Here is a 17,242-nt window from a genome sequence, read left to right on the forward strand (position 1 = left end):
GATAAAATAATAACATTAATTAAAATAATAGAACTTGATATTTTAGAAGTTAGCATTCTTTTAGATCTATGAAAGTGTTTTTTTTTTTCGAAAACATTAATGATGTAAATTGTTGTGGATACAACCCTACATTTTCAAAAAATATTCTTAACTTACACTAAGCACTCTTACACATTTTGTTAGTAAGTACCTCTTTTCAAGATGTTTTGGCTAGATCTATTTTAAATGTATACTTAGAAGGTGTCTTTTTTATTATTATTGAAAAATATGCAAGAATACATTTAGATACAAGAGAGTGCAGCAAAAGCTGCCAATAGAAAAATACAGAATGACACTAAAACATATGCTGAGAAAGGCAAGTAAGAACAATATCATTTAGTAACATCAACAATGTCTTTCTATCCACAATCATATAGAAAACATTATAGATTTTAGTTTCTTTCAAAATAACATCTTAACTTTAAATTCTTTTGAATTGGAATAAGTTAACTCTCATAATTCAGAGAGAATTAAACATAATAAGTATTTTTGACAAATGACTATTCAGCAGACAAATTACACCTCGTTAGACAATTTGTTTACATTTGTTAAATAAATTAAACACTTGGTGAAGGTTTTGCAAATGGGGTTGCTAGCTTTGGGTTTAACCATGGAGGAAACTCTATAGTTAAGCGCGCTCAGGCTGGAGTAGTACTGGGATGGGCGACCTCCCAGGGAGTCCCAGTGCTTCACCCTTGTGAGCATCACCTAGATCCAATGAGTGTTAAGTGTTCCATTTACTCTCATGAGAGGTGGATTCATGTTGAATCACTACTCATGAAACATGGGTCAATGAGTTTGACTCAAAATCACATAGCTAAATCCTGGTAGCAATATCACAAATTAAACTCAGTGTAAGTGTAGTTTTAATTTTTAAAAATTAAATACAAACAAATTGTATAATGAAGTGTACTTTGTCGGTGGCATAGACATTTTCAGTTTATGTATACAACTATGTAAATTATGTACCAAGAATTGTGGCAGTAGATTACGGCCAAACTCTCTCTGAACACCACGTGGCCAAACCTGTTTCCCTATGCAAATGCTGTAATCAATGTACAGCTTTTAGAAATAGCATACCTCAAAATAATTGATTATTTATCACAAGAATTATGTGAATCCATGTGACAAGTGAACGCCATGTGACAAAAGTTAGCTGAGTCCATCATACAAAATCATATAGCAGCTGCAGCTAGATCTTCTTGCTATTTTAAAATCCCAACTTATTTTCCACAACTGTTGAATATATTCATGGCTGTTTGTTCTTTAAACATCATTATTATTATTATTATTAAATCATACTCTCGTTCAATCCTAGCTGATTACCCACAAATTTTTAAATAATTCAGACATCATTAAACCATATATTCACTCTATCCCAGCTGATTACCCATGAGTTTTGAATCTAGTTATGTCTGTCTGTTCTTGTGGACTATTAGAAAAATCATATGAGTTTTGAATCTAGTTATGTCTGTCTGTTCTTGTGGACTATTAGAAAAATCATACATTCATTCAGTCCCAGCTTATTTCCTACGTGTTTTAAAATAAACCAGTTGAGAGCAGCTTTTGGCTATGATGGTGACAACCCACACGAGAAGCATCATGGGTTCGAAACTCTTATCCACACCCTGCAAATCTGGCAAGCTGAAGGCAGAGGATTGGGTATAAATGCAATGCTTTAGGTATCTAGAATTCACACAGATTGAAGAAGTTGAATAGTGGGGGTCTCATTAGAGAATGGAAACACCAATGAAACACCTACTGTTTCTGTTGGTTTTAGGGTTATTCTGTTGTGTGCCATGTTTTGGTGGAATAACGAGCAAGTATGTCAGGAAAACTGAAGCATCAGTGGACATGCCCATGAATAGTGATGTTTTCAGCATTCCACCTGGTTACAATGCCCCTCAACAGGTATTTTGCCCCAAGCTACATTACACTTTTGCAATCACTTATAGTTTTCGAATTAGATTGTGTAGAATTTTTTATCATCCGTCTTCTAGATCACACTTCCTGATTCTGATTGATTGATGAGGGGACTGTGATCCCAAATGTTTACATTCTTATAGTTTGTGGATTAGAGTGTGTAGAATTTTATCGTCAGCATTTTGGATTACACTTCCTGATTCTGATTGGTGAAGGGAGTGTCATCCGAAACATTGATCCATCAGATCAGATAGTGTGATCCGAAACTTTGATAATAAAGAGTTCTACACAATAAGAACCCGACATTTTACATTTCTTTTTATCAATAATAGATTTATTACTTTGGCTGTAATGGGTTGTTCTCTTTCCCTGTTATGGATCAAGATCAGGTGCTTTGCCTAATGCATTCATTTGATCATGAGTTGTATTTAATCTGTTTTGGTGGAATGCAGGTGCATATAACTCAAGGAGACCATGTGGGTAGGAGTGTAATTGTGTCATGGGTTACACCATCTGAGCCTGGCTCCAACACTGTTCTTTATGGCACTGAGGAGTCAAAGTACGGCTATTCAGCAGAGGGGGTTGTTACAAGCTACAAGTATTATAACTATACATCTGGCTATATTCATCATTGTGTGCTGAAGAACTTAACGGTAGACTATTCTTTTTTCCTTCTACTGTTCATATTAAAACAACATTCTTCTCTGTTTCCTTCTACTTCAATATTAAAACAAGATTTTTAGAGTGGGGTCTTGGGGAACGATCTTGTTTACTTGATTGAAAATATTTCTGTCTGTGTAGATTTAAACAAAATATCCCAGTGTTTTTCAAAAAAATTGTGTTATAATGTGTATATTATGGGGATGGTACTACGTTTGGTTTCAATCAAGTTTCTTTGTCCATATACCATTAGAAACCGGCGCTTATGACACCATATAAAACTGGATATGTCCCTGTCCAACTCATTCAAGCACTGCCATTGCATTAATTTTAGCATTTGAAATGTTGAATCTACATTGGATAGATGGTTCCCTTTAATAACTTTCATAAGGAAGCTTATGAATAGTGGGCATGTAGATAAGCATAAAAAAAATTAATATAGAAAAGTTCTATATATTTAGTGTTTATTAAAGAATTTTTTTTTCAGAATTTGAATCTTTTAATGTTTTGATCAGAAAGTTTGTAATTTTTGTTATTTTTGTTGTCTCCTCAGAAAGTTTGTAATTTTTGTAATTTTTGTTGTCTTTTCTTTTTAAAAAAGATTGGTCAAAAAAATATCTTTAATGTTTTAATATATTTGATTGAAGTATTTTTTAAATCAAATATTTTATAATGTAATGTCATTATGTTTCTATAATTTTTTTTTTTTGAGAGATTAACAAATAATATTAGTTAAATGTATTTTTTTTAATTGTTTTACTGCCACCAGAATGAGGTATTTTTGTGAATAGACATTATTAAATTTGAAAGAGATCTAAGCAGCCAACTACAGTCAATCCAAAACTTAATTTTCTTTTGAAAGCTCTTTTTATATAAATTGTTTATTAGTAAACTATAGAACCACCAATCAAATTTTATAAGAATGGGGAAGAGATCCTTTAGCTACTCAGGTTAACTTTGTGCACCTAGAATTCCTAATCTGTAAGTCAAAATTTGTCGATTTTTCTAGTGAACCTTTGTAGGTGGCTAAAGAACTTCAAGCTAAAGTTTAGATGATTCTCATTTACGGAGCTCTTTGTAGAAATTGTAGAGTGTGAAGTGGTTAAAAAGTGTCATTTCAAAATTTTCGCCCGATCCCTATTATGTTCATCCCCCAATAGACTCTTACCAAAAAAAAGTACTTTTTCCACAAATGGACCAATCAACAACCAAGAAAGCTAAAAAATGATTAACTATTACTACATGTGTGATCGGCTATTAATACACGTGTTATTGGTTATAAGTACATGTATTATCATTTTTGAGAGCTTATTAAAAGCGATAATTAAGGGGATCTATAACGATACCATATCAGTTATTAGACCTTGACAACTACTCAGTCTCTTCCCCTAGTAGCCACAAATTGAAACAATAACACTGAAAGTTTTCACTTCTTGTTGCTCTAGTCATGTAGCACATAAAAAAATTTGTCGATAGGCTATTTTTCGGAACGTTGTTATTGGAAATTAAATTTTTGACGAAAAATTTGCAAGAGTTTGGCCAAAAAATTGAAAATCCTTCCCGTTATTTACTAGCCAGTTTTTATCTCCTTCCACTTTTAACTCTTGTTTTGATACTTATTAGTTGTTATCTCCACTTTTAACTTTTTTATTTCTTTTTCAATTTATTAGTTGTGATCTCCACATTAGTTCATATGTGATCTCCACATTAGTTTTTTAAACTTGATTTAGATTTTAGTTTTTAAATTATTTTAATTTATTTTTTATATTAGTTTAATTTTTTCTTTAAATATTATTTTTTAGTTTCTATAATTTATTTAGTCAATAGAATATTTATTAGACATATTATTTTTTATATTTCTCTTATTAATTTTTCACAATAGAGTTTTTGATGGTGTTTTAAATGAATATTTTTTTCATATTTGATAAATTTAATTTAAATAAATAATATTTATTAATCTATTTGAAAGATTTTCATAAATATTATGTTATTTAAATTAAAAATTATTAATAATCTAATTTTTCACATAAGATTACAATTTAAATATCCGCTTTCAACTATTGTTTTTCTTTTCTTATTTATTTAAAAAATAATTACTTATGATCTCCACATTAGATTATGTTGTGATCTCTATTTATTAAACTTTTAATTTTTTTAATTGATTTAGATTTTAGTTTTTAAATTACTTTAAATTAATTTTTTAATATTAATTTAGTTTTTTTTTTTTTTTATTATTATTTTTTCAATTTCTATAAATTATTTAGTCAATAGAATATTTGTTAGAGATGTCGCTATTTTTCATATATTTTTTTGTATTTCTCTTGTTAATTTTTTGTAATAAATTTTTTGATGGTTTTTTTTAAATGATTTTTTTTCATATTTGATAAATTGAATTTAATTGTAAAATATTGAAATTATTGAATACGTTTCTTAAGAAATATTCAAATTTCCTAAATATTGTAAATATTATATCTATGTTTTAATCTTCAACTTTTTTATTTTTGTATTTCATTTTTAAAAACTTATATTTACATTATTTAATGTTCATTCTACATTTTTCTCTTAAATCTCATCTCCTATCGGTGCACTTGTTGCATGTACAAAAACATGTGACTGCTAGTTTTTAGATAGTTTAGAATTGTCGAAATGTTATAACGCAAATTAGGGAAGGCACGTGATATGTTAAAGAAAGGTGTTAATCTTGAGAAAAAATTTAGAAGTTGAGAATCATTTAGAGAATTCTAAGTCATTTATTACACCATTTTAAATGTGAATAATAGTTTCTCCACTCCAATTTGTTTATATTGTGGTGTTTTATTTATGAAGTGGTTAGAGCTATAAGATTTCTGCAATTCATTATAATGTTATTGAATTTCTAGGTTTGATTGTATAGAGTTTTTTTCATCATTATTTTGAATCACACTATGTGATCCGCCATTAGGATGCATTTTCCATCAACATTTCAAACACACAATGTGATCTATCATCAAAATGCAAAACATTGATGAAAAATCTTCACACAATCGAAGCTAGAAATTCAATAGCATTATGAAGTGGCTTCTTTAAAAATTTAGAAATAGATTTTTAATTTTTTTAAAGGTTTATGAATACCTTTTTACATTACTCCTTATATTTTTAGTAGAGAAAAATTAGGCATTAAATCAGATAGAAAAATATGAGAAAATCTAAAGCTCTAGGGTGAATCTATTTCTTTTCTTTTTTATAGTTAAAATTATATACCCTAAGCAAGAATAGCTCTCATTTTTTAAAAGCAAATTCTTAAAATTTCAAAAATTGTTTTCATTTTGTTTATGAAATGTCAATTTGTTTAATACATTTTTTTTGTCAATCTAACTTAGACTTCTAAAATCTTATAAAGTAGTTGTCAATTGTGATTCATTTTAGCAATCTACAATTTTTTTAATTAAACACACAACATAATTTGAATTCTTCTTAATTAAACACAAAGCATAATTTGAAATCGTCTTCCAATTGACATCTCTTTGATATTCTTATAGAAATATTTATGAAATATGAAAATTTTATATTTTGGTATTTGCAACATTTTTGTAATCTATTTTTAAAGGCCTTTGCAAATTAACCCTAAGAATTTCATAAGTAGCTTAAGATGAGAGCCTCACTATACCTTCTAAGGAACTCAAATTAGGTCTTATGGTAGGTCTTATGGAAACTTTTCAGCAAATTCAACAACTTCAATATTTGTTCAACAACTTGAGAGTTACAACCCTAGCATGTTGGGCACCAAATTTTATAATTTATTAGTATTTTTTTAATTTTGTAATTAAAATTATTCTCTTTTCATTATGTGTTTGAACTTCTAAAGATGAAGCAAGTGTGAGGCTCTTTGTTTTTTGTTGTAAGTCCTTGTTGAACTTATAAAATGTATGAATTTATATATTGTATCTTTTGTATTTGGTAACCATTGGAGGTTTTCTTTTTGGTTCTTTCCTTAGTGCACCTTTGAACTAGTTTATATATATATATATATATATATATATATATATATATATATATATATATATATATATATATATATATATATATATATATATATATATATATATATATATATATATATAAAATTTGAATCAACAAAATAGACCATAAGATCTCAATTTCGAATAAAAACTATCTTATTCAACTTTACTAGTTGTCATTTCATATTATCTTATTATATTAATTGCTCATTATAACACATCTAGTATCTTATTGTTGTACTAATTTTTTTTTACAACATAATTTAGATAAGTGGTATAAGCATCATTTTTTTCCTACATATATCATATTATATGTGGTTAAGCTATCAAACACTTGGGTTGAAGAAAAGAGGTCCTTACAACTACTTTTTTCTTAAATGTAGATAATTATAGATGGTTAGAATGAGTTGATTCTGCAAACTCCTTCAACATGTTGATGAAAGATAATGATGAATGAGTTTTTTTAAGTCCAACAAAATTGAGATGAACCCCAACCAATTATACAAAATGAATAGAAATGTCATTCTTTTGTCACATGCCTTTCAAGGCCCAAGTAAAATTTGTGAGTCCAACTTTTCAATTGAAAATTGATCTAGATTTTATCAATGTTTAGCTATATACATTGCAAAAGTCTATTTTAAAAGCCATTTATCAGATTTTGAGCATATAATATTCATCCTTGGTAAAGTCAATACTCCTATACAATAATCATGAGAGGTTGAGTTTCTATCAAGGAGAATTGAATAGGAAATGTTTATGGTTGACATTTTGATGTAGTTGTAATGAGAACCCTACATGAAGATGATTTGTGTAATGTATCAAGAAGGATTATTTCCTTGAAGACACAATTGAATATAAGTATATGAATTTAATAGTAGTTATTAAAAAGGACCCTCTAGTCAATGATTATAGGTCAACTCCTTCTATGCATTATCAACAAATCTCAACATTTAAAAGATGGAGAGAAGCACTGAGTCCACAAGTTCTATTGTAGAAAATTCATTAATATATTTCAATAGAGATAGGCTTACAAAATATTAAGAACTTATGGATTGCTTTACATGCAGTCAATATTAACTAATAATAAAATAAAATGAAATAGTAAGTAGTTGATACTTTAGGGATTGCTTAAGAGAGAAGGTAGTAGCTATTCATATAAGATGAATCAACCAAGGAATTTCTATCTCAAGAAGAATCGCCAATGAAAGGAAACAAAAGAAACACAAATAGGTACTAGTATGTGATCTCAACTTATAAGATCCCTTGAAATAATATTAATGATTGTTGAACCACCATTCTAATCATAGGCACACTTGAAGTGGAGGTTTCTTTTGACTATCTAACTCTAGATCATTTTGAATAGAAGGAAAGTGATTAAATAATTTAAGTACACATGTAAGCTAGAGATTCTATTGTTGAAGTAATATTTCATGAAGAAAAATAATACTTGTTCCACTCATAGATGTAGTTGAATGGGAAAGACTTGGATTTCATTGTTGATTGTGAAAGTTAAAATAATTCAATCTCTCTTAAAACCATGACAAAATAAATATGCAAAAAAACACCTCATTTGCAGCCATAATATATGGGATAAGTGATTTAGAGGTGGGGTATTTAGATAAGTAGATAATGTTGGTTATCGTATTCCATCATAACCATTAGCTCAATGGATTAATGTGTGTTGTAGAATCCATAGTTTATTATTAACACTATCAGCTTAGTGCTTAATAGGGAGAAGAGCCAAAATACTTGTTAGTCTCACCTTTTATAGAAAAGTAACCTAGGGATTCAATCAAAGTGTGTTTGGTTGAACTCTATTTGATAGATTTTAGTTTGATCAATTTAGAGGTGAGATAATTAGGTAATAAGATAATAATACTAGAGTTTGATCAACATGTGTTCAATGGAACTCAAATTGAGATATCAAGTTTGATCAATTTAGCACTAGGATAGCGCATGTAAGAAAATAATATTGTAAGAATTTTCCTTGGGGTGAAATTTACCCAAGACCAAGAAGCACAATAACTAGCACAAAAGACCAACAAAGTATGATCAGAATAACAATATGATATTCAATTCATTATATAGTACACTAGAGGCGCCTATATATAAAGGCCTCTATGATGCATCTAGAATGTCTAGGAGTTATCAATATGATAAGCCTCACAACTAAGCACATGTCCACCAGGAATGGGTTATCCTCCATTAAGCACAGGAATTAGTGTGATGATGAGAGGATAAGCCTACAAAGATGTGTCACATAAATTTATGTTGTAGACACCATGTGCTGAATTAGAGTTGCTTACTTCTGTGTTGTCACCAAGACAACTCATATGAGTGCACAAACTCCTAGGTGTCTAACTTAAGAAATAATAAAATAATCCATTTTATTCTAAGTAAACTTAAGTAAAGTGTAAATAATAGTTATTTACACCAACAGATATTGTATATATAAGTATTCCATCAAAACTAATAATATAATGAAGTAATGTGTAATGTAACATATCCAGATGCATTAACAATATAAATATAGTAAGCTTAATAGGGAGAAGTGCCAAAATAGCTAGTTCAAGCTCCCACATTTTATAGAAATAGAAAGGGGGTATTTTTCATTAAACTCAATTAATAGTAGTGGGATTGATCATCAAACATGAATTGATCAACCAAATTGTTGGCGCTCAAAATTGTAGCCCAATTTTTGAGCACCATTGAAGAAATTGAGCCCTATAAATGCTTTTGATATGATTGTACCTGGTTGTACCTTTGAGGCTTAAGAGGTGTTCAATGCTTCTAACACCTTCCTTTTAGTGCATCTACCTGTTCCATGAAGTTAAATCACCATTCTCAGCCATTCCGTGAAGTCCCGTTTTGAGTAATTGTCATTTCTGCATTTTCACTTAAGTGTCAAACAGCAACAGGAGGCCATGTTTGCATATGAATATCTTGCACCCAGAAATGTTTCATAATTTTCCACTTTGGGAGTGTCTATTGTCCATACCCGAGAACTGATGTTTCAAATTTTGAGTCATTTCGAGTCAGTTTGACTAGGTTTTGAATCCCTGAAAGTTGGTCATTTACTGTTTTCATGCTGATGCACATTGTACATAATTTTGGGAAGCCCTGTTTGACGTGTTATAACTTTGACCTAGTTGACCGAAATGTTGAAATTCCTTTTGCATTGCATTGTAGATGTCAGAAATTTGTTATGTTTCAAGTTTCAGCTTATGACGAATCTATTTGATCAATTTTCAAATGCGATTCCAAATGCAATTTCTATCTTTTTACTGATGTCAACAAATGCAGATTGTTTGGTACCCCTGTTCGTGATGTCATAACTTGAGATCCGTCATTGCCTAGATCGAATGGATTGTACCACTGTGTTGTCCTCTGAAAATACTTTAAGTGTGTCAATTTGCAAGTCATGATGAATCCTTTTGCAAACTTTTCCTGGTCAATTCCATTTGATCAAAAAACGCTTTTCTGTCATTGTTCCCAATCTGCTAAATCCAAGTAGCCTACTTTGACCACTCGCCATTTGCGCCCAGTTATTCTTCATGAGCCAAAATCACAGATCCATACTCTCCTCATGACAGAGAACCAATGCCCCAGTTTTCGTCTTCCCAAGTGTCAGTTTACCTAGTTTTTGAAGCTAATTCTGATCCCAATTTAGTGTTTTCTGACATGTTTTTGGTAGGCAGTTCTGAGAGGTCAACTTTGATAGCGAATATCTTTTGACCTTGAATTCATCATGAGACAAGATTCGACATGGTGCAAGTTTGCGAAACAGAGAATCAATATGTTCGATTTCAGAGCCCGGTCATAGGTTTGGATCAGTTTTTAAGGCCAATCAACGAACCTCCTGACATAATTTGACAGTTTGCAAAGGAGAGTTAAAATGAGTTTTAAATGTTGTTTTAGTGATGGATTTTGTTTTCAATCAGTTCAAGATGATTGGTAGGTCAGTTTTGCAATTCAGGTGTTTAGAAATGAATTTTTTTTTAGGCTCGACTATCTTCATCTGGATGATAGGGCAGGTTTGAGGATGTTTTTATGATGACTTTGGTCATTATGCTATTTCAATGCAAAACATGTTTCTAATCAAGCTAGGGATGATGGTTTATTTCACGTTACTTACGGAATCCCCAACTACGTTGCCCCTAAAGTCATCAATGATAAAGGTTATGATGGGATAACATCAGACTTGTGATCATGTGATGTCATCATATTTGTTTTAATGGCAGGGTATTTTCCTTTTGATGGTTCAAATCTCATGACATTATATAAAAAGATTTAAAAATAGATTTCCCTAAGATTTTGGAAAATGAATGGTTTTGGGGAAACTTCTAAAGGAAATTTTAAGAAATCACCTAATTTGAAGCTTGTTGTTATGAGTATTATGTTGAAAATTTTCAAACATATTTCAATGGTGCCTCACTTATAAATTGGACTGGAATGTTGCATTGATCCAGTATGGAAGAACTGGCTTGATAGACCTTATTTTAAAGAAATATGAAGAGATGAAAGCTAATAAATGCAAGCCTAATCTAAGTACATATAAACTTCTCATTACATTTCTTTGTGGAAAGAAAGGAAGAAATATATTGGAAGCAATCAAAAAGTTTCAAGAAAGGCTACATGCAAGGTTTATGCTAGATAAATCACTTTGTGGTCTATTTCTCACATGTTTGTGTGAGAACAACCAATTAACAGAGGCTCGTAAGTATGTTGATGATCTTTAGAGAATGGATTATTTCACAAGTCAGGTCAATTGAATGAGGCATAGGAGACATTGGAGAGCATGAAGTGTGCTGGTTATTCACTTATTGTTCATATATATACATCTCTGATTGTTTATTTCATTAGAGAGAGAAAATCAAAAGAGGCATTTTCATTGAACCTTTTATATGAAGTGATGAGAAATAGAATTTACCCCAGTGCTAAAAACTTCAAAACTATATTTTGATTTTAACAGAGTACAAGCAACGGTAGGGACGAGGAAGCTTGTGAATTTGAAGGGAAGACATCCACCATATGATCAAAAACTGCAGGTCAAAGGCAGTTGGAAGAGCAGCAAAGAAGTAAAGAGGCAATTCACGCTAAAAGGAGAGGCTCCACATGTGAACAAAGGTAGTTGGCAGAGCCCATGTGCAAAGCAAGATAGTCCACGATGGAAGCAGGAGAGCCACCCAAGGATTGAAGGAAAGTCCATGGCTTCAGCAATATGGCCCATGACTTGCATGCAGATGCCTATGTTTTGATGGCAAGAACAAAGGCAGGGACAAAAAGTTTGGAGCAAGGGGTGTATCTATAGATGAAGCCACAGTTTGTAGCAGGGAAGACTCAACAAATAGGAATGAGGAAGCCACGGCTAAAGGTGTCCATCGCATGGAGAGGAAGAGGTCATTCACGTGCAAAGTCGCTCAATACAAGAAAGAACACCCCACGCTAAAGGAGAGGGGTCTCTCACCGCTGTGAAGGACACAGTCAAAGAAAAATATGGAGAATTGACATCATAAAAGAAGGCAGTTTAAGCAAAAGGCTACAAGTTAAATAAAATAGAAGAACGTGCACATAATGCAGGGAGCCCGTTGACAGAGCACATCAAAGCCCACGTGAAGAGTTGTGAGATGAAGCCACTGATTATAAAAAAAAAGGGATGGAGCTGGCTAAAGTGAAAAGGCAAAGCTGATTTGAAGGTTCACGCCAGTTTAAAGCCATCCACAGCATCAAAAATGGAAGGAAATAGTAGTCTTAACATAGATGATTGCAAGAAGCTGCCCATGTAAAAAAAAACTCACGCATGATAAGAAAGGATTCTCCACGACATATCAAAGAAGCACACACGAATCAAAGGAGAAGGCGACTGTTGGAAGGAGAAGCCATAGTTTTTAATGTTGTGTATAAAGGTAGAAATCCATGCATGAGAAGGTAGTGGCGAAAGTAAAATGTCAGAGACAATAATCTCACGCATAGGTAGGCGATTATTTTCAGTTTCTTAATGATCAATCATGAAGATTGATGGTCCTCTTGATCCGAGGGTGCCTAGGTCTCCCATCAAGTTCGTAGGGCAGTGGAAACAGTGATATTCCCATTATCCCACATTGGCTAGGAAATGGGAATTTAAAATCTTTAAATACAAATAATTGCAAATGCGTAGTGTTTTAAAGCATGAGGCTTTTGGAAGCCATGGAGCATGCACGGGGCCCGTGTAGTCGACCTGGAGGTGATGTTAGCGTGATGGTAGTCAAAATTTTAAATGAAAATGTGAGATCGATGACATGGCATCCAAAATCCAGATGCAACGAGATGATGCCACGTGTCCGATCGAATGGTGGCGGCATACTCGCAAAACCAAGATGCATGCTAGATAGGCAATGCAGGTAAGCGAGCTACTGCCACGTGGCAGCGTGCCCCGCTTAGCGATGAGGTGACGCCAAATTAGCAGATCAAGACTGGAGGCTTGAGACTGCGCCACATGGATAGATCAATGGACTGCGCATCCCTGCAAGACAGAAGTGTTCGATCATTAAGCAAAGCGGGAAAGCGGGCAAGCGCCATGTGGCAACAGGTCCCAGCCTGCGATGATGTGGCGCTAGGGTTTGACCAATCACGGAGCATCACGTGGTTCTTGGTCAACAGAGGGTTGACCCAAAGTCAGAGGGTATGGAGAGGTTCAAAAAAATAATAATAAATAATATTTTTTATTATTTCTCAGAATGCACATGAGGTTTTTAAAAATTTCAAAAGGGCATTTCTTTTCTAAAGTTTGAACTTTAAATATTTTCAAATTTTTTGAAAATTTAAATTTTAAAGGATGCAGACTTGATAGTTATGCCAGGGGAGTATTTTTCGAAATGACTTTCTGGAGGTTTTCGGAAGGCTAGATATGCGATGTTATATATCGCCGAAATCGAGAGAAAATGAATTTTTTGATTATGCAGTTAGTTTCTGCATAGGAAGCAGCTAGTTCATGGTACAGAAGGTTTTCTCTCAGAGATTGAATGGCATGTTTTATCAGGTGTTTCAAGTCACCAGTTGCAAAATTCAGTGGAAAAACATCATGAAAGTATTCAGTGACTATTGTATCAGATTTTTTTGAGTTTTTGTGATGTTTTGGCTTCAATTTGATAAATTAGCACATATCCGGATTCATTAGCAGATATTTGTCTTTGTTGAGATATTTTGCATTTGAGAGGCAAAACAAAAAAGATATGATTAGCAATTATAGAGAGAAGGTAGAGAGAAGCTTTTTTAGTTTCTTGGGAAGGAATTCTGAGGGGACACTTGTCAATTATAGATTCAATCCGAGAATGGCTTCTTTCCTATATCTTTCTTCCTTCTTCTCTTTTGCAAGGGTTGGTAGTTTTCTCTAGATAATACCAGCAGGGTTCCAATGTTTTACTGTGAAACCATTTTCTTCAGCATATTCTCTCTTGTATGAATAGCATTAGGAAGGATAATACAGATAGTTCAGATCTGTTAGGTGTTTTCTAGGTTTTCATTTCATGCATATGACTGTATAATTTCAAGGAAATAATACAAAGAGCAGAGGAATTTCATTAGTTTCATTCTAATTCTTGTCTCTAGTCTCAGTGAATTTTCAATATTTTATAATCTTTGAACAAAGAGCTTAGGTCATAGTTGCAGTCCCTTAAGGCTGTATGTTGTTTTATTGTTGCTTATGACTCAAAGAGTTATGTAAATGCTTCAGGGAATCAACAGGGTTGCAAGTTTATTGAGAAGGATATCATGTAAGAATGAGATTCAGATTGAACATGGATGTCCATTTACAAGGTGAATGGATAGATCGTATATTTAAAGATATAAATATGTCTTAGATATCCATATGTGTGTTTTTTATTCATAGATTTTCCCAATGGATGAGGCACTGATTAGTTTACAGGATCATTAGGTCTTACTGCTACATATCTGAGGTTTTGCTGAATTCAACATTATTAATCAAACATTCTTTCCCTTTCATGTTGAAGGACCTAAATGTTCAACCCTCATTCAGCTTATGAGATTCATAGCTTTGCATTTAGCTACTGTAGATCTGTGTCATTTCATGAGTCATTAGGAGAAATAAGGGTAAAATCTACTTAATAGATTCAGGGATACGTTTTTGCATTGGTACGATATCATTTGAATATGAGGTCTACCTGCCTAGGTTTAGCAGAGCCTGAAGTAGAAGAAGGGTCAAGCCTTATAGTTGGCCCTGTGTTTGAAATAATATGTTGAGAATGGGAGTTCGCTACCCCTAGATATGTCATATTCTCATGAGGATAATTGAAAACTCGGTAACATTTTCAAACACCAACACAAATTATGTGGCACCCCCATGGTGGTATTTTTCTCTCTTATCTAAAATTTTAGTTTTCTTTGTCAAAATATAGTGAACTCCATCTTGTGTAAGTTGTGTATGTAATGTATGCGTGTATTTAGACAAACTAAAGTATGGGGCAACCTCATGGTGGTCATTTCTTCTCATATTCATATGTTGCAATTATATTTTCCAAAAGATTCATGTAATGCATATGCATGCATGCATGCATACACATGTATATATGTATATATTGCATATATATTAATAGTTGGGATAATTATATAAGTAGATAATGTTGGTTACCTTATTCAATTGAGACTATTAGTTCAAATATAATAGTCTCTATTGAACTAATAGTTTGTATATATATGCATACAACTATACATAGATTTATATATACATATGCATAAGAATATGCATATAAATCTATGTATGCATGTATACACATACATGCATACATATATGCTTACATACGAAGAGTCATGCACACATGCACGTGCACATACACCCACATTGAAAAAGATAATGATAGATAAATAGAAATAATATGTGTATGTGTGTACACGTGCATGGATGTATGTAAATATGCATGTTTGCATGTATATATATATATATATATATATATATATATATATATATATATTTCAATTAAAACTTTTGGGAACAAAGTAACCTATAAAGTAGCACCTAGAGATATGTTTGATGTTTATTTGACAAAATAATACATGTAAATTGTTATGATATGTGTGTGTGTGTGTGTGTGTGAATGTAGACCTTGCAATAATATAATATAGTTGTAGAAATGGAAGTACTTGAATTACTAGAAGTAAGCCCCCTAAATCTCATATCCTTGATTAGTGCTAAATTACAAGCATGACAAAAAAGAATTGGACTAAGGCAAAGATTCATAGGGGTAGAAAAATTGTACCAACAAATTTGGATTAATGATAAGAGTTATCATCTCAATGATGGATCTTGGAGTGTGATCCAAAATGCTGATGGCAAAATATTTGACAAAGTAAAAAATAGAAACCATCAAACCAATGATATAGTTGCTACAATTTAAGGATTGAAATTATGGCATATATAAGTAGTGAGAATTAAAGTTATATACCTATACTTATGTAAAACGTACTACATAATTCTACCTATTTCTTCCACACTTTTTCATATGTTTTATTTATGTTTTTAATAAAACTTATTTCACAAACACAATAACTCCATAACTAAAAATAAAGAATCATAAAAAATCATAACATTAATAACTCTTAGAAATATTTATTAAGTACAAATTGCACCTTTCAATGCAATGGGTACATCAAAGAGGTGTGGAAGGTCAATTTAATTTAATTTTTTAATTTTTTTTGCAATTTTTGTGTAGTACATCGTATCAATTGGTAGGACAATTAGAAATGATGTTTATTATGTCACAATTGTCCCAATGAAGAGTGGTGAAGCGAGAACTTGAATAATGGACAAAGATTGAGTGTGTGTGTGTGTGTGTGTGTGCATGTGTGTGTGTGTGTGCGCGCGCGCACGTGCGTGCGTATGGGTGCAAGTGTGAGTGCATGTGTGTGTGCATGTGTGTGTGTGTCTGCATGTGCTTGTGCATGTGTTTGTGTTTGTGTGTGTGTGTGTGTGTGTGTGTGTGTGTGTGTGTGTGTGTGTGGAGAGAGAGAGAGAGAGAGAGAGAGAGAGAGCTTTAGTATCATCACCCCTTCTTTTTTACTTCTCTTGTTTGCACTTGTTTCTCTCCTTTCAAAGTCCTTAAATAATATTTTTCCATGTGTGTGTGTTTGTTTCTCTCCTTTCAGAGTCCTTAAATAATATTTTTCCATGTGTGTGTGTGTGTGTGTGTGTGTGTGTGTGTGTGTGTGTGTGTGTGTGAGAGAGAGAGAGAGAGAGAGCGCTTTAGTATCATCACCCCTTCTTTTTACTTCTCTTGTTTGCACTTGTTTCTCTCCTTTTAGAGTCTTAAATAATATTTTTCCATTATTGTCTTCATGTTTATACTTGATTTTCTTTAATTTCATATAAAACACACTTTCTTCCACACTTTTTCATATGTTTTATTTATGTTTTTAATAAAACTTATTTCACAAACACAATAACTCCATAACTAAAAATAAAGAATCATAAAAAATCATAACATTAATAACTCTTAGAAATATTTATTAAGTACAAATTGCACCTTTCAATGCAATGGGTACATCAAAGAGGTGTGGAAGGTCAATTTAATTTAATTTTTTAATTTTTTTTGCAATTTTTGTGTAGTACATCGTATCAATTGGTAGGACAA

General features: G+C 32.0%; 1 protein-coding gene across 1 annotated transcript in view; it reads left to right on the forward strand.

Moving 5' to 3' along the window:
* Window positions 1-1,240: 1,240 nt before the first annotated feature.
* Window positions 1,241-17,242, forward strand: part of LOC149576928 (purple acid phosphatase 2-like) — a 76,664-nt gene continuing 60,662 nt past the window's right edge. Inside the window, exons 1-2 of the mRNA XM_089820834.1 lie at window positions 1,241-1,950; window positions 2,415-2,615. Of these exons, the coding sequence (XP_089676960.1) occupies window positions 1,777-1,950; window positions 2,415-2,615 (375 nt within the window). The 5' untranslated portion in view covers window positions 1,241-1,776. The remainder of the gene's footprint in view (window positions 1,951-2,414; window positions 2,616-17,242) is intronic.

Source organism: Cupressus sempervirens, chromosome 1 (assembly GCF_028749045.1).
Source record: "Cupressus sempervirens isolate cs-2001-9-10 chromosome 1, ASM2874904v1, whole genome shotgun sequence".
NCBI classification, from domain to species: Eukaryota; Viridiplantae; Streptophyta; class Pinopsida; order Cupressales; family Cupressaceae; genus Cupressus; species Cupressus sempervirens.